The sequence below is a fragment of the Gouania willdenowi genome, chromosome 7, assembly GCF_900634775.1.
Source record: "Gouania willdenowi chromosome 7, fGouWil2.1, whole genome shotgun sequence".
NCBI lineage: Eukaryota > Metazoa > Chordata > Actinopteri > Blenniiformes > Gobiesocidae > Gouania > Gouania willdenowi.
In genome coordinates, this window is record NC_041050.1 from 30,605,843 (window position 1) to 30,625,051 (window position 19,209).

A 19,209-nucleotide genomic window follows, 5' to 3' on the forward strand; every position below is an offset into this window, starting at 1 on the left:
CCAACACAAATGGGTACTATAAACTCAATTCAGGATATATATGTTTTTTTTCTTTTTTTTTTTTTTTCTGCAATACACATTAAGAATAACTGGGGGGTTTTCACCAAAGTGGGGAAAAAAAACATCCAAGATAACAGGATAATATCTAGTTAAATGTCACTTTTTTCTAGCAAGGTCTAAATAAAAAATATTTATTAGACTGGTCAGTGTTTTGATTAATACTGTTTAAATTTCGAATCAAATATTTTAAATTAATGTGCACAGAGAGAGCGTGACAATGGATCGTTACTAAATTCACTTTGTATACATCCAACTGTGCATGGCTGTATAGGTTACATCCCGGGATATCAGGATTAGCTAAATTTCTTATCTAATTTTCATGAAATACCCCCAGCTTTTGACTCCTTTAATGACTCTATTTGTAATAAAAAAAAATTTTTAAACTTAAGTGTCAAATAATAAAATTCAACCATTTTACCTAGTTAGGGACAAGTCAAAAAAGCCCAATTGGTTTTTATCTCAACTGTAATAAATAAGAGAAATGCAAAAACTCTTGCACCATGGCTTATAAAACTTGTGTATGTATTAAATGCTCCAGTCCTTTTGATTTATGTAAATAAAATGAATTATTGAAAAATTAGAATGAGTAATTTGACATCACCACCTTAAAAGAGCAGACGACTGCAGAACAGTCTTTATTTTTTTGGCTTTAACCCTTCTCATGATCCAGTTTTTGTTTATTACTTCGCCATTTTTCAATGTAAGACAGATAAACCTGAGCTCCAGTTACCCAATGTCTGCTCATTTAGTTCATCAAGTGAATCCTCACTAACCTTAAGGTCATCAGGAGATAGTCAATAAATACATCAATACAGTGGACTGGATAAAGTGCAGCCAGTTTTCAATCCTACCAATTTTAAAATATCCAAAGCATCAAGTCGGTCAACTGTTGATGACATTTATATTGTGGCCCAAGTGTGATATCTGCAAACTAAAAAAAAAAACTAAAAACATTGACATTAATCGGAACCAAGAAAACTAATAGCCTAGAGCAGTGGTTCCCAAACTGGGGTACGTGTACCCCTAGGGGTACTTGAACACCTCTCAGGGGGTACACAGAAACATTTGTCAGTTTATTTTTTAACATTATAGGTTTTTTTTACATGCACAGACTTTTTTCTCATCCATTAATAAGAATTTGTGGCCCAAAGTTCAAAATCTAAAATGAGAAAAACATCAGAAATAAATGAATAAAAAAGCCTAAATTCAAGGTTAATGTTGGACGACACACAGGAAGGAGTTTGGACGAGCCGGCAGACAAAAATAAATGATGTATAACGTGAGCTAAGGGGTACTTGTGATAAGAAGTAAAGGCGAAGGGGTATATGGGACAATAAAGTTTGGGAAACACTGCCCTAGAGCTAATAATGTATAAGCACAAGCTCAGAGAGCAAATTTAAAAAGCCAGGTTTGTTTTAAACATACATTTTATTCAGTCAAGTTTCTCTCATATGTGTGGAACACAATAATTAGATGTTTTGACAACTGTGAGCTCAGTGAGAAAGAAAACATCCATCCATTCATTCATTCATTAAGGACACAGCAGGACAGCAGCTATTTGACCAAATCTGAGCAGAAATAAGACCTTTGTAATGTAACAAAGGGTAAAGAGGTCATAGTTCTGTCTACTTTCCCAGAGGACCTCGTTTCTTGATTACATGCTCAATGTCGGCATGCTCGGACGTGTCCAGTTTGATGTCGTACTTGGCCAGGATCTTCATGATGGGTCGGATCTTTAGCCACCACTGCGACTTTGGGATGCGGTGCCTGCGGCAAACACAGGGATTAAGTCACTCTGCATTATCACGGTTCTTATTGGACATGTAAATGAGCTTCAAGTGTGTGTATTACTCAAAGTCTGTGTCACTCTTTAGGTCAGCAAGAGGCTGGAAGGTGAGGGCTCGCTTCTTCATGCCCAACACGCAGGCCGAGTCCGGTGTGTTAGCAAAGATACGACCTGAAGTAAATGGCAAACAATCAATGCTCAATAATAAATAAACAAGACCATTCACAGCTCAAACCTTCACCAAGCGCCAACAATTCTTTTGGCCAAACATTATAATTTTTCTACATGCAGGACGCATTTGAACTCATCTGCAAAGCAAATGCATTAGTGTTGTTTTAAGTCTAGGGTATTAAAATCTACACTTGAAGTGTGTATTGAAGACCATTGAAGGGTCAATTTTAACTGTTTCAAAGCAGAAAAACTGCAACTAAAACTCTGAAGTACAGTAAATATCATAAATGCTGTCTGTAGGTGTTGAATAATTACCACTGACCTACTACACCTAATAGGGTTGATTGTTCACCACAACGGTGTCATTGTAGAAGATAACTAATGAAAACACAATTCAGAATCAATTTACACGAGCATAAGGGTCAAAATATTGAAGATGTCGACAGTTTAAAATTTTCAACATTCAAAAGTTATTACCACTGTATGAATGTATTCATTAAAGTGTCATGGTAATTATACCAGCTGTAAAAAGACAAAAACAAAACAATGCATTATAATGAAATATTAACACTAATAATTTTACATTGATACAACAAAGCAAAACACATTTTTTTTGTCTTTAATGATAAACTGCAAACCGACACACAGTAGACTATTAAATGGTAAATTTAATTTTGTGTAATTGTAGTAGTCCCTGCCTGGGGCATTCAGAGTATTTGCATATGGCCTCTTTGTTGTCAGGCATGAAATGAGCAAAAGTTTGCCTTTGGGACCCGTACCATGTCTGTAGCACTCCTTCAACTTCTCAGTCAGCCACAGGACAGACTTGGCACCCATTTTTGTGCCAAAGTTTCTGTCAAAGGGAGTTGGGGTGCCGCCCTGCAGGCAGAAAGTCAGACAGCATGTTGTTGTAGGAGATAAACTCTGACTTTGGTAGTGGACTGTGTGGTTCTCTTAAACACACCTGCTGCATGTGTCCCAGGACGTTCTTACGGCAGTCGAAGATTCCTTTTCCTTCCTCTGAGTACAGGTTGAAGATGAAGTCGGTGGTGTAGTTGGAATTACAACTCTCATTCCTTTGTTAAAAACAACAGTCACAAAGTATGTAAGACGTACAGGGTATGTGGACAGAAAGAGATTGTTTTAGTTGATTTACCATTTGAGTTCACAAACTATATGTATATTCCTAATGTTGGGTTTATTCTTTGTCTGTTTTTCTTTTTGGAATTAGTGCTTTTCTATTGGTACGTTCCAAATGTTTTCCATTACGACCTTTTGTAGAATTTTGTTTATACAGTGCCCAATTTTATTAGACTAGTGATTATTATTATGTTTCTGCAAAGGTTAATACATTTGTATGTTTATGCTCTTTACCTTAAATATTTAACTATAAACTAGAAATAAAATATATTAGATGTACTGTATATTATAAGATTTACTATTTTACAAGAGGGAAAATACTAAATATTCATTATTATTTGTTTTAATGTCTAGAGAGGTATTTTTTATTTTTTTTACCTATCTATGAATTCACTCTGTTATCTCTAAATCGCGCTGTAAACAATTAAAAGTACAATAAACAACATTTTTAGTTTACATTAACAAATTCCCTTAAAGCTGCAGCATGTAAATTTGTTTTGGCATCATTTGGTCAAAAATCCATAATCATCTTTGAGCATATTGTAATCCAAAGTGTTCTGAGTGGACAGTGAATCTCTTCTCCTTCTCCTGGCACTGTAAATGAAGTTTAAAAATCCAGAAGCGTGATGCTGAATTTCTTCAAACTGCTGAAATTCTTTCTACAAACACGTGTGCTCTATGGGCTGTTTTGGGCAATACTATTGGTTGCTCGACTGAAGTCATGCACGTTCACGTACCAAATGCAATGGTGGACGTTGCAGCAGCAAAAGTCTCCATCGCGGCATTAGGCACAACAGTTACACAGCAAATCAAGCAGAAAAAGGCCGACCGAGGCGGAGAAGCAACAGTTTTAAGTCAAAAACATTGAGGAGGAACGGATCGCTTTTGCTTTGCGTCCTCGCGGACCTCCATGACTGCGCTGGGTCTGACCCACACAAACACTAGTGTCAGAGAGAAAGTTAGAACAGATGGGACAAATTGCATGTAAACCTAAGAGAAGCCTGTCCAAGGTTAAATCATTTTACAGTCTGGATGTGGAGTGATGGTTGTCACTCTGCCCTGAGCAGCTGCTGAGAGCACAGCTGCCTCTGAGAGCTTGTGGTGGGGAGGAGCCGATGGCAGCAGCCGCTGTTCAGGACAGTAACTACAGAGTGATACATGCATTCGTGTCAGAGTCTCTAAAACACCAGAAAAATCTCCATTAACACAAGATAAAGTCCATACGTTTGTCACTAGTCTCTATGGAGAAAAAAGTCGCTAAGAGCGTTCACAAAATATGCCGGTAAGGGAGGCTAAGTTTCGGTTTCAAAAGAGAGCAGAGAGGATTCTACAAACTGCAGCTTTAAATAAAAAGTTCAGGTTAACCAAAGTCTAAGTGTGTGACAGGAAATGCATGGGTTGCAAGTACAGCTGCTGTTTGGACACATTTGAAAAACCCACCTGAGGATCAAACCTCTCTTTACCGTTGTCTTCATCTTCTCCACCAGATGCTCCACATTCGTCTGTGCACGATTCACAGATGAAAAGAATTAAAGAGTAGAGTCAGCAGATTAGATGACTCTGCTGAATAGTGCATTATAAAAAAACAAAACCTCCAGATCTCTAATGCCAAATTTCTCCTCAAAAATGTAGGCAGCGTCAGCGCCAGCAGCCAGACCAGCCATGGTGGCCAAGTAGCCGCAGTATCCACCCATCGTCTCCACGATAAAGACGCGGCGCTTGGTCCCGGCAGCAGACTGCTTGATTCTGTCACAGGTCTACAAAAAAATAATAAATACATTTTTACTAGTCTGTCTAACAATTAACATGTGTGGGAGCAGCGTTAATATTGTTTGGCTAAAAATCTTCGCCATAGTTTTCGTCGACTATATAATTTTAATTGACAATTAAGAGACTATGATTAATTAAAATAATGCATCTAAATGAAAACTATCAAAGTATACTAATATTTATCAACTAATAAAAACTAAACTATCATTTTGTTATATGGGAAGAAATTGAATCAGAACTCATGTGAACATGTGGTCTTACACATTGATCACATCAAATCTGTCTGTATGAATTTTTTTTTTTACACACATTAATTAACAACCCATATTAGGTTAATAAATAGTAATTCAGTTTTTAGAATATGCATAAACCCTTTGTATTTAACTACTAAAAACTTAATTTCATTCAGTAGACTAAAACTATAAACTATAACTGAAATAGTTCTGATGACGATATTTCGAGACTATGAATAAAAGTAACTATGGTGTATTAGGGCCACTTTAAAATAAAAAGAAATCCGAGCAGGAGATTAAAGTCATAATTTTATTAACGTTGTAGTATTTCAAGATTAAAGTCATAATATTTTGGAAATAAAGTCATAATTTGATGAGAATAAAGCCATATCTAACGCAACTAACACAGATAGCCTTTAGTCGACCTCCTTCACAAAAGAGGAATCAGTTTTGTTCTTTGGTCAGAACAAATGCAAACGTCTGCAAAGTCGCTTTAAAATCCTTAAACTAATAACAGTGTGGTGATAATGGGCCAAAAGAGTCAGTATTTCCCCATGTGTGAGACATAAAGAGAAGTATAATCTCACTAAATGCACCATAACACAGACAAAATCCTATTTGTATTTCATTTTTATTCTCAAAATATTGCGACTTTTTCTTGAAATATTGTGACTTTAATCTTGAAATATTACGATTTTAATCTCATAAAATTACGCTTTTACAAAGATATGACTTTATTCTCATAAAATTACAACTTCATTCTCGAAATATTACAACTTTACTCTCGTCGTGCCCAGATCTTTATTTTATTTTTAATGTGGCCTAAATACGCCATTGTATTGTTAAGTTAACATTGTGTGGGAGTGTGTCCAGCTGTTTTGACACTGACAGAGGTGATGGTGTTGAGGGCGGTGTCGGCACCGATGCTGAAGTCAGATCCAGGGACGTTATTGGACACGGTGGCAGGGATGACCACTATGGGAATGCATATCTCCTCGTATTTTTCTCTGGCCTGCACCAACTCCAGACCTCCCACATAAGCCTGCCACAGAGTACAGGAGTGAGAGCAGTGGGGCGGTTAAAACTCGTACATGGAAATGTAAAACTCAAGCCCGTCATTCACATCCACCTGAATTTTTTAAGGCACGGAAAAAAAATCTCACATCTTACCTCAAACCCACCGATAATCACAAGTGCATGGATGTTGAATTTGGCGATGTTCTGACTGATTTCCTCCAACAATTTTCCTGGAAGTGTTCTTTAAGAAATGGACACATTATGGGCTTTTCAGTCAGACAGAAGCCACACAGAAATATAATGGGCTGTGATTATTACCTCTTTGTGCCCAACATTGAACCTCCTTTTCCAGTCCAGCCACTTACAGAGGTCCAGGTAATGGGTTCAATCTGCAGTGAGGAAAAGTGTTCACAACCTTTCAGACAACACTCAACTGATAATTCTAAAAAATGCCACCGTATGTATTGAAAAACCTGAACAATTTGTCCAAACCAAATGCTATAGTTCTCCAGATTTTATTGTGATCAAATGAATGTGTTCTCATTAAGCTCAGCAAGAGCCCCAATAATTCAGCATCATTTCTTTTCAGTTTGTGTTGGACATCGGTAACATTGTCAGAGTGCAGCCTTCCAAATGGAGATGTTGTTTGAAACTTTGGTGTATCATAGAAACTGTCAATTTCAAAGCACTTCCAGAGGTGTGAGCATTGCAAATATTAATGCAATTTTATTTTACATTATAAATCTATATATATACATACAGTATACTGTATCTATATAGAGAGAATGCTGTCAAACATTTAGCCTTCATGGGCAGAGTGCGGTAATACCTAAACACTCAAACTTATGCTAATAATTGGTGGTAGATAAAGCAAAAGTTTTCCAATGTGACATTTATTGATTGGATATTGATTGCATGCAGCTATGAGACGTCAATTGTAAAGTAGCACATGCTAAATTAAACTTGCACTTTATGCAACATTTTACAACAAACCGTGTTTACAATAACCTATGTATGTTTTTTGCATAAGATTTAACATTTAGATTTATATTTAACATTGACATTATACTTTTATTACAAAAAAATAGGTCACAAATTTCACAAATATTGCTGTAAATCTGGTCTAAAGTAACATTAAAAAAAATTCTTATAAGTTTTTTTTAATGTGGTTTGACGCTAAATGTTGCGTGCTAACTTTACAACCGACACCCCGTATGCAGCAGGATGATGTTGTTTTTTTAATGTATGAAGATAATTACTACAGTCAAAAAGGAGCACAGAGGACAAAACATAGCGGAAAACAAATTTGTTAAACATGCCTGTGAAGCTTTGTCTACCTTTATTCACCAATAATAAAAATTAATTTCCAATGCATTATCAAATTTTTAACAAATTGGATGACCATATCCATGCCTTTCTTTTAAATTCCCCATTTTAAAATAATGAAAACATTTCAATGAATTGCCCAAACATAGAGAAGCATCAGTACCTGCCCTTCAGCGAGCCCATCAAAGCCATCATGAACAGCCAACATGTTGTGGCCCTGAATGATTCCCATTCTGACCGCTGAGCGGACCGCAGCGTTCATACCTGCACAGGGAGCGCCGATGTTGAGGAGGGCCACGTTAATGTTGCTCTACCAGAACAAGAGCCACAAGCACATCTTGAGCAGTTCAATATCAGGTCAACAGGGTCTAATAAAGCTGCAAATATCAGCAATAATTTCCACCGTTAACGATGGCAGGCGTTTTGTTTGAAGGCTCACCTTCACATCTGGGGGATTTATGTGAGCCAGCAGTTTGTATGTGTTCCAGTTGTTCTCAAAGCTCCTGCAAACACACAGTCAGGCAGAATGATGGTGATTATAAACCTGCTGTTTTAACATCAATATTCACTAGTTTTAAATGCTCCCTGTTGTCAGACAATCACAATTTGAGCTCTCATCAAAATCACTCCAATATTTGATCTTCCCTGCTTCATTTCCTTTGCTTTAAAGGTAAATGGTTCATTTGACTCCTGAGAGTTGGCCAAATAAAGTGTGCAACACATACTTTCTTCACTACTTTTCTACCAGCTTTAGATTCACTTTGAGTTAAGTTGTGTGCTGCAGTTTTTATCCCAGTAGGACTCTGAGATCTGCAGGTTGAAAGCCTTAACATGTAAAGAAGCTCAGAAAAGATTATTTGTCAGAACAAACCATAACTTTAGGTTAGGGCTCGGCGGCACGACTAAAAACGTATATCAAGGTGTTTTTCAAAATTTTAACGGTTTCACGGTAAATGACGTTTTTTTTTTTTCATGTATAATCAGGTGTTCACAGCATTTTCTACTGGTTGAGAGATGAATTACTGCAGTAGATTGATTTAGGATGCTCTATTTTACTGTCATGAGTGAATATTGTAGAACAATTCCACACTAGTAGTAATACAAGTTGGCCACAGCAGCCCAATGGCTCTTTACCGTGCTAGCTTAGCTTTAGCATTAGCTTGATTTCTAGCTTTAAACGCTACATACTCAGTGGTGTGGTGGTTTCTTATGGTGAATAAGGTAGCGTTTTGTTTGCAGCTCCACCAGGATTTATTTCCAAGTTATAGGAATTACAAATTGTGATTCTTTGCTCTCTTTTTTTTGTGTATTACTGCCAAACCGCAGACATGCTAAGCTAACTCCCTGTCCATGAGTGCAGAGGCATGCGCACGAAGGCACATGATCACACGCAGCTTCACAGCTTTCAATTGTGTCTTTCTTATCCATTTACACGTATGATTTACACCATAACTAACACCAGAGCGCTACTGGTTACCTTCCTATTTAGAAGTGCCACACTGAAAAGGGTCCGGTCTGAAACGCAGCGCAGCGTTCTGACAGTTGCGTAATCAAATACACTGGTATGGCAGTATATTAAAAATTCATAGCATAACAAAAATATATACCAGTATTCGGTATTAACCGGTATACCGCCCAGCCCTACTTTAAGTTGTTGTTTTGGTTTTTTACAGAAAAGGAAACTGCTTACTTTCCTCTGAGCTTGATGGCTTCATCAAACCTGCCCTGAGACATGGCGGCAGTCACATCTTTGGTCTATGGTTCAAAGAAAAAAAAAAAAAAAACAGGAAACACATTAAGTACATGAGCATAGTTGTATATGGTGTACAATGAAATACAATGAGTGTCATTTAAAGTGGAACTACAACTTTTTTGTGATTGCTTCAATAGTAGGTAATTACAGTCTCCTTTGTAAAATGTAGCTAATTATTGTCTCCTATTGTCAGAATGAAATTGTAAGAAAATACAGTATTTTATTGAGCAATACTGTTAGTTTGTGGTGAATTTGTCTAAAAAGGAACTGGGAACATTTCTCGAATATTTTTAAATTAATTGTTAAATCTTTCCGAGTACCACCTGCAATGTGCTCATGTACCCCGAGGGCAGGGGTCTGCAACCTTTACCCTGAAAGGAGCCATTTTGTCTAATCTCACCTGGATTAAAATCCTTCTGGAGCCGAAAAAACACCTTCTCAATGAAGAAAATATAGTGTTTAAAATTCTAAACACTTAAAATAGTATAGAATAATGTTGTGAGTTAATGGATTGAAAGGTTTACAAAAAATAACTTGAATTTGATAACACATGATCATGTGATGTCACATGCCAATTGCTCATTTCTTGCAACATATCAAGCATGCATATTAAGCCGACATGTTGGCAATTAAATAAATCTTTCCCCAAACAAATAAAATCTCTATTTTCTTCCAGAATAGTGTTTTTGTTAGTTTAGTTATCTTAAAATTTATGGTTAGCCACAGGTGCAGGAAAGTTGTTGGTTGATGAAGTAGGAAGGTGGCAGAGTTATTGCACAATGTGATTTATTTTTTAGCTTAACAAATTGCTTTATCATAATTGTATTTGAAGTTAATGTCATCAATCATCTATACCCTCTGTAAGAAAAATAACAATTAATTATTTTTTATTCTTTTAAAGCTATAGGGAGCCATTGCAAAAGAGTCAAAGAGCCACATGAGGCTCCAGAGCCGCAGGTTGCAGACCCCTGCCCTAGAGGGACACGCACCCCTGTTTGGGAACCACTGAGGTAGAGGGCGGGATATATCCCTCAGTAGAAGACAACTCTATTCAGTGATCAACCTAAAGTACCCCCCCCCACCCCCTCACACACACACAATACTGGGTTGTTAGATCGTACCACTTGAACACACTCCATGAGTGGCAGTCTGACTGCTAGGTTCCCCGACAGGCTGACCACACAGGCTGGGGTATCTGGAGTGGCCTCCAGTAAAGCCATTACTGCCTCCACACCCATCCTGCTGCCCTGTATGAAACACACACAAATGCACACACGGACAGAAAAGATCAGGAGCTGTGAGAGAGAGAGAAGTCGTCGTCAACAGGTTAATGAAATCTGAGAGACGCTCACGAGAATCCTGTCAAAGGCAGAGGGCGTCCCTCCTCTCTGTACGTGTCCGAGGACTGTGGTTCGGGTGTCAAAGCCCAGTCTGTCAGTCACCAGCTGTGGAGAGGTTCATTCTCCTGTTAGTTTGATCTCATATCTCTGTTACCATGGAATCAATGCTCTAATAAGGAATAGGGCGTTGCCTTTTTAATCTGCTCAGATGTGATAGGTTGACCCGCTCTGGACATCGCTCCCTCAGCCACAATGATCACATTCAGACGAGACCCTCTGGCCCTTTGCTGAAAAGGATACAAAAGAGACAGGTGTATGTTTTAGTGTAGAGTCTAGGTTCCCAATGTGGGGCACGGAAATTGTCATTAAAAAAATAAACAACACTGTAAACTAGAATATAAATACAGCAGTAGTCAGGAGCCTCCATGCACTGCCACAAATTACACACTGGCCTCTGTTAGACTGCCCTCTAGTGGTGACGGAAAAAACAATCATGTAAAAAAATGTGACGAGAGCTACATTGCTTTGCGATAGCCAAACATGCTCGGTGCCCTTTGCCACCACGTACTTGTGTGAAAGTGGATTTTTCAGCTTTGACAAAAATTCAAACAAAATACAGAAAAAGATGATTTAAAACTCAAACTCTCTCAAATTCACCTAAACATTGCAGTTCTGTGCATCCTCTCAACCTCATGCTTCTCATTAAAATAGCAGTGAGTTATATTTTACAGTTTCAGGATGATGAATATATTACTGCTATATGTTCAATCAACACATATTTAATAGATTTATTTTTCCAAAATAACAAAATTGTTTCTCACTGAAAACGCCACTAAATAAATCACGTAATAATCCTGAATATGAGGTTTTCTTGTGTGCTTAAGAGATTATAATTCTTTTTTTTTTTTTAATTATGTATTATTCCTCAACAGAATCGGTACAAATCAGAGACACATTTCACTGTAGTGATACATTGTATGTAACATTACATTATCATGTATTTTAAGTGTGCAGGAGTAGGGAGTACATGGATTCAGGTTAAATGTCTGATGGGGTATGGGATTGTTAAAAATGTTTGTGCACCACTGGTGAAGAGACAGAAAGTCTAGAAAAACTCACATTGGCCAGTCTCCTGCACAGATGGTCCTCCCAACCCTCATCTGGAGGCATCTCGGGAATAAACACCCAGTCGGCCCCGCAGGCCTGAGCCGTCACCAGGGCCAGGTACCTGCAGCAGCAGCACACCACACAAAATATGATTCAAACTTGGGAGCAATGAAATTTAAAAACAGCACATGATATATATAATTAAATTAAAACATACGTATTAGATATGTATACATTTTTTTTTTTTTACAAAAAGGTGTGTAAATTGCAACATAACCCAGTTGTTCTGAAACCACCAGCTTGTTTTAAAATCAAGTAAATCCGCTTAGAGTTCAGATCTCACTAAAACGAACAATCAAGTTCCCAATGTCTTGTTTTTGGAAAAGTCAATGAAAAAGTGCATAAAAACCAATTGACTATTTTGTGTTCAAATATGGATGTTTTAAAGACCAAAATTTGAGGTCAAAACTAAAGCAAAGTTCATGTAAAATATGTGTTACTGAAATTTTTTATTATTATTTTTAAACCTCTTTTATTCATTTTTAGGAGAACCCATTGAACTCAACCTTGCCTGAAGTTGGACAAAAGCCCAGGAAGATTGTAATGAAATGAAATTTTTCTCGTCTATAAAAATAGCCTCATTGTTAAACTGAAAGGCAAACAAACACAGTGAAGATTGCATTTTAAATTAGGATCAAGCAGAATTTTAAATTTTTTTAAAATATTTTTTTTAGACTGAAGACGCAAAGACTTGAATAAATTTCACAATGTACAAACCCGCAGTGTCTGCCCATCACTTCCAGTATGAAAGTCCTCTGGTGGCTGTTGATAAAAACACACAGTTTGACGTTAGTTAAAAAAAAAACATAATTAATGTAACTTTAAATGAAACTCAACAAACTGAAGTACATTTGTACATCGTTACAGTGACAATAAAGCTACTGTATATGTGGAGTTGAGCGTGTCTGACCTCTGTGCGGTTGTTGTGATGGCGTCCACCACCTCAATGATGCGGTGCAGGGCGGAGTCAGTGCCAATGGTCATGTCCGTGCCACAGAAATCGTTATCAATGGAGCCCACCATCCCAACGATGTTCAGGTGGGACGATTTCTTGGCCTCCTCATTTGTGATCTTACCTGTGAGGAAAAATAATGCACATTTAAATTCAGCAGGTGTGACTCAATGAATCACAAAGGGATTATATCACTTTATTTTCTTTCTAAATGAATAAAAAACAAGCAACTATTTTTTTGGATAAAATTTTTTATTTATTTTTTGGATATACTGTATATATATATATATATATATATATATATATATATATATATATATATATATATATTTAACAGATAACCACTGCAGATTGTCAGCAAAAGAAAACAATACAACTCAAAATAATAGAACTAAAGTATATCCTGTTCATTTAAATTAGGTTAAAATGAAAAGCGACTCTTTTTAAAATATGTGATTTCAAGACTGAAATTTAGATTAACATTGTGTTTTCTCTCTTTAAAAAAAAATAAATAAATCAAATCCTTGAAAATTAAGTTTGTTTTTTACCTCTTTATTCTGAATTAATCCATGCACTCAGGCAGCAAACGAACTGAGGTGAAAGTAATAGATTACAAGTACTCATGTTACTGTAATTGACTTGCTTTTATGGGTGCTTGTACTTCCTTTGAGTATAATTCTGAATCAGTAATTTACTTGTACATACTTACGTTTTAAAAGAAGTAAAGTAATTTGTTCCATTTTTACACCCAACCATGACTGAGTAAATATTTTTTGTTTTTGTTTTAAAATGATCATCGAACAATGTGAAAAAACTACAATAAATGAAATGACCAGACAACAATCAAATGCATCACATCATAGACGACCAATCAGATTAAACGTAATGCACTGCAAAAAAAAAAAAAAAAAAAAAACAGCATTGAATGAACTCTAAAACTGTTATTTTCTCAGTTTTAGAGTTCATAAATGTAGCTATACTTAAAGCCTTGGAATTTATTGGTGTTATTTTTTTATTATTTTAAAAAATATATTTTGTACATTTTGACAAACCTTTTGTTTTATACAGATGCCTTTGTGGGAGAATAAATCAAGTTGTGCAAAATTTCGTTTCTTCATTTTGAAGTTTATACATGAGATGTTTACTGTATCCAAGGGAACCGTGGCAAGATTTATTACCAAAAAACAAACGTGGGGGGTGAAAGTACTGTAACTAGTGACTTTTACTGTGAGTACTATTTAATTCAGCTACTTTTTACTTGTACTTGAGTATTTTATGTATAACTTTCTTGTACTTCTACTTGAGTAGAATGTATCAGCACTCTTTACACTTCTGCAAACGAACCATACGATTGTCTGAATGGACATTCTTTTCCCTGTACCTGCTTTGACCAGGTCAGCCAGTAGCCCGCTCCACTCGGTCCTGAACTCGTTGGCACCGGTCAGACTGCCGTCGCCTCCGATCACGCACAGGTTGGTGATGCCCAGCTTCACCAGATTGCCGGCTGCCTTCATACGGCCCTCCCTGGTCCTGAAGTCTTTGCTCCGAGCGCTGCCGATGACCGTGCCGCCCTGAGGACACAACGGGAACACTAGTGATGAACAGAACACATGCCAAACATGGAATAAAGGAGACTCCTCTATCCTGAATTTAATGACATACATTAGGAAACCATGGTAACATTCTAGTTTAATGCTTTATTAAGTACTTATTAATGCCTTATTCTTATTAATGCCTTATAATACACTTAATGGCAGTCTTGCAGTCCAAAACACGGTTAGGATTAGGGTTAACGTTAACCCTAACATGTTGAGATCTTAATTCATATACAACAACTTCCTTACTACTAATAAGCAATAATTCTGATATTATTGAGGGAAAACTCTTAGTTAATGGCTTGCCTGTTGTATAATAAGGCCAGGCTGAATAAAGCATTAATACTGTAAGTACTTCATAATGACTAATAAAGAGTCAATGTGTTACTAATTTGCATGCTTATAAGCAACTAAATAATGGTTAATAGGTGTTCCATAAACTAAAGAGTTACCAAAACCATATGGTGGATGCCTTTTAATGTAGAAAAAAAAAAAAAACATCCCTGTTGCTACGCACTGTCACTGACTTGTTTCAGGCAGTAAGATAATTGCCATGGCGTGAAATCATAAAGTAAATGGATAAAATTAGAATTAAATTGAATATCAAGAATTAATGGCTGACGTAGCTTAATTAAAAGCGGAACTCTTTTCAACTTTAAACAAAAAACTACAAATAAATTACAATTATTTTTTATCCTCAGGAAGTCAATTACAATTACGTTGTCAATTCTTAAAGTTCAAAATAAATGACCTAATAAGACATAACCTTCCTCTCTTATGATAATGGGTCCTAAATAATATCCTATTTATTACCTATCCATTGGTTTCCTTGCTAGGCTTCCTAATCAGTGAAAATATAGGTTTTAATATTTTTGGTGTGGACATTTGAGCCTTTTTTGTGTCAATATATCAATATACCCGTCAGTTTAAAGTTTTTTTTTTTTTTTTTTTTTTTTAAAATGGTAAAATGTGTGAAAGCTTGATATGAAACGTTTTTTTATTTTACTAATTGTTATTTACATATGTGCAGAACTGTACATAGAACTGTAACATGGTTCCCCAGTTTTGCGTGAGATTGTAATTTTCACAGAATTTTCATGGCAATTACAATTACAAAGTCAATTATCTAAACAAAATTACAATTTCATTAAGATTACGACAGCAACAGATTTTTAAAATTATGACATATTTACGCCATAATTGTAATTAATGATCAATTTTGCCATTACAGTTACAATTGACCCCAACCCTGGTGTGCATAGCGTATTATGGTCACCTGCCAGTGATTTTAACCCAATGGGTCAGCAGAGAAAGGCCTGAGCAGGTAAAAAAAAAAAAGGTAGGCTGATGAAGATACTGTAAATCATTCGATTCATCACATCTTCCCATTGTAACCAATAATCAGCTCTTGCAGCATGCGTCTGGTGTTGTAAGGGTGTGCATTGCCATGAGTCTCACGATAAGATCAAATTTGCATGTCACGATACAATGTATCCCGATATATCCCGCTACTAAACAATACGATATATACATCACGATATCAACTAATACAAATTTCACCTTTACAAGTACAAAATGGTATGAAATACATCATCATCATTATCATCAATTTTCCCCTTCCACTGCTTCAGCAGGTTGGGTGCCAAGGATCCAAGGATTCGCTCCACCAGAGGCAGGAACCTTCAATGATCTTGCATTTCCCGTTGGAGTTGAATAGAAAAAAGGCCTGTAAGTTTATCCTACTTTTTCTATATGTCACAGGTATACGGTGTATTATTAAAGCGCAACAAAATTTGTTTTTGCAGGGCTGAGTTAGGAAGTCTAGTTATATGAGCAATGTACTTAAGGTGTTGGACAAGTTATGGATCGGTGTAGAGTGGGTGAGGCGGAGCATGTCGAGATTGGTATATTTGAAGCACCAGTCTTCATTGTCTTCTTCTCACGATGGTGTTTTATCTCTTTGTCTTGGTGGTGCATTGACACGTTTGAACCTATTTTGGACAAGTTTTCTAAGAAAATGAATCCACGTGGAGTCCAACTACACCAGCTGTGAGGCGTTAAGATGACCGGCTTGGGTACTGTACGTTGTGAGATTAAGTAATTGGTAACGAACTGTACCAGTATCATATATTGTATATAGTATTATCTGGTTCCCCCGAAACCTAGTGACTGACATTCACATGCTATGCATATGTTGGCGCAATTGAATGTTTGGGGGTTTTTTTTGTTAAAAAAAATTGATTTGGACATTTTTTTTTAGATCGGTACGATAATCACATTGTGAAATATTGCGATATGTGGTCGAATCGATTTTTTTTTTTTTTTACACCCTTATTGTGTTGTGTGTCACTCACCAGCTGCAGCATCATGGACACACTCTCCCATGTAGCTAGACGGATGTTGTCCGCTCCGTCCACCAGGCCCTGGTATCCCTGCAGCACATGCATTTACACAGTGAGTGAGCGTGCTGCTGGCGTGTGTGCGTTTGGCGTTGTGTAATTGTGATTGAGTGACATGTCGGTGTTCAATACCTCATGAACAAAGTACACCTTGGCACCGGTGTACAGACCAACTCTGACTGTGGCTCTCACTGCAGCGTTCATACCTGGGAAACATGACCACGCATTTTGTGTTGATACACACAATAAAAAATCTGTATTGCCTGCATCTCTACTCTCAGATTTCTGAAAGACCTTTCAGTTCCACCTTGACCTTTCCGTGCTCTTTGGTAAAATATGAGACAAAAATAGGCACAGGGGATGGAGTTTAGGAGACTGGGTGTACCATCTTGCCCTTGGATGTCTGGCACATGAAAAGCCCCTTTGAAAGGTTGCGTTGTGACAGGCATGTTGCAGCTCTTGTTTCAACGGACAGCAGCTGAGGGTGGGGGCGTGTCTCTCTGGCCATACCAGAAAAAGGTCATCGCCACTAAAATAGCCCCAAAGAAGTAAAAACAAAAAAAGGAACATTGGATGGGACGAGTGGAGGAGAGATAGGCGGAGTTAGAGGGAGAGAGAGTGGAATTAAAGAGATGCAAGAACAGTCAAGTAAGATGGGCCATTACACAGTGTTGATGTAACCGCCTGAAGAAGCCCTCTGCTGATGTGCAGGTTTGACCTAAAGATCTAAAGCCAAACTTGGTTGATATGGTGCATAACTGTGCAAGAAAGATTTCAAAAAGAAAGATTTTAAACTGCAGGTTACCTTTGTTCTTTTTCTTTCTGTGTTTCTGCTAATGCTATTCTAGTTGTACTAAATGCATATAGGATAATAGAATCATATCATGCTGATACAACTACTGTCACCAACGTCTCCACTTGATCCGTTATAATTAAAGTGATGCAAGCCTACTAAATAACCAACTTACATGCTGACTTTTGATATTGTTATACTCAAATTATACATAAAACATTCTCGTATTCCTGCTTACTACGGTCTAGCAATATGCAGCATGCTGTGTTAATGTAATCTTTCACGACATAACTCAAACAATGTACAGTCATCTTCAAAAGCTTGTGACAATATGCCCTCGATGTGAAATGTAGCTACAAGCTTTAAACCATGTCAATTGCTGCAACTTGTAAGGTCTATGTTATTGATTGTATGGTTGAAAATGTAAAAAAAGGAAAATGTTACTCATAACCAGGTACATGCTGGTGGTTGTGTGCGCCCGGGTATGAAAATGGTGTACTTGAACTGTAACTTTTCCAATGTAACGTAATTTGTGAGATGCAGTTGTTGTTGGTTGAGTTCCCAATGGGAATACAAACGTGAAATGTACGAGTACTGAGAATATGAATATAGGGGTAGGCGCATATAAGCTTCCTTGCTTCAGCCTATTCCTTTTGAGCTTCCATTACTGTGTAATGATGTGATTTCTGTAAGTAAACAGCTAAAATAACTTAAACTAAATCAAAATTGGTGTTATTTTTCTAATTATGTATGTTTACATTTTTGCACTATTATCCTATTAGTGTTTATATTTTTGTTCTTACTCTGCTCTTATTGCTGCAAATGTGAATTTTACCTCTGGGAATTAATATAGGTGTACTCTATTCTATTTTATCCTCTATTTGATGCATGTGGGGCTGAGGGAATCTGCAGATTTATTCTCACAGTCTACAAACATTGCTCTCATTACTCACTCCAGCAGCTCTTCAGCTGTGCATCTCTGACACAATGGGAACAAGTCCTTATCCTCATCCTCTAATCTGGTTTTGTCATACTTTAAGATGCAAATATTCCACACTTGGCCATAAATGAGTTGGAAGGTTATAGGAGGTTGTTATCCAAAAACGTGGGAATCAGCATTACAAATAGTTATGCTACTTTGTTATTGGTTAAAAATGTTTTAGTTTTTTTTTCTGAATCCAAAACCTTTTTAACCCCCGCTCACCTTGTGCGTCTCCTCCTGACGTCAGCACGGCGATGGAGCGTCCGAGCCCCATCTTTGTGGGGTCTGTGGTGGGCGGCTGGGTCTTGGACATGGCGGCAGAGGAAGCAGGCGCACTGGTGGCCTCTAGGAGAATAAAGGGACAAAGAGTGCGTTTACCTTCACCCTCTGCTTCTCAGGGGTGCCACAAGTGACGACAAGGGTTTTATAGCCCACCCACTCCCTCCCTCCCACTGACATCATGGTCCACTCCCACGAACACAGTTCTGCTAAAAATAACCAGGTCTAGTACACCTGCAGTGGACAGTCACATGGGAACACAATGCACACAGAAACATAAATAAAATGTTAACAGTATTAATTGAATCCTAACCTCAGTAAATGACAGAGATGACAAGTAACAAAGTACACACATTTTGTTACTGTACTTAAGTAGTTCTTTCTGATATCTGTACTTTACTTGAGTATTCATTTTTTTGCCGACTTTTTACTTTTACTTCTTACAT

General features: G+C 37.2%; 1 protein-coding gene across 1 annotated transcript; it reads right to left on the bottom strand.

The window, feature by feature from the left end:
- Window positions 1-1,469: 1,469 nt before the first annotated feature.
- On the bottom strand, window positions 1,470-18,887 carry LOC114466890 (ATP-dependent 6-phosphofructokinase, muscle type-like). The gene is made up of 22 exons (XM_028452759.1): window positions 18,707-18,887; window positions 16,842-16,915; window positions 16,665-16,742; window positions 14,097-14,286; window positions 12,674-12,839; window positions 12,481-12,525; window positions 11,716-11,824; window positions 10,788-10,883; window positions 10,609-10,701; window positions 10,378-10,503; window positions 9,194-9,258; window positions 7,943-8,006; window positions 7,667-7,813; window positions 6,496-6,566; window positions 6,331-6,418; window positions 6,050-6,202; window positions 4,750-4,914; window positions 4,598-4,659; window positions 2,982-3,093; window positions 2,797-2,896; window positions 1,912-2,017; window positions 1,470-1,827 (listed from the first exon to the last, which is right to left on the bottom strand). The coding sequence occupies exons 1-22, from the start codon at window positions 18,795-18,797 to the stop codon at window positions 1,686-1,688; spliced, it is 2,343 nt and encodes a 780-aa protein (XP_028308560.1). The 5' UTR covers window positions 18,798-18,887; the 3' UTR covers window positions 1,470-1,685.
- Between the last annotated feature and the right edge of the window lie 322 nt (window positions 18,888-19,209).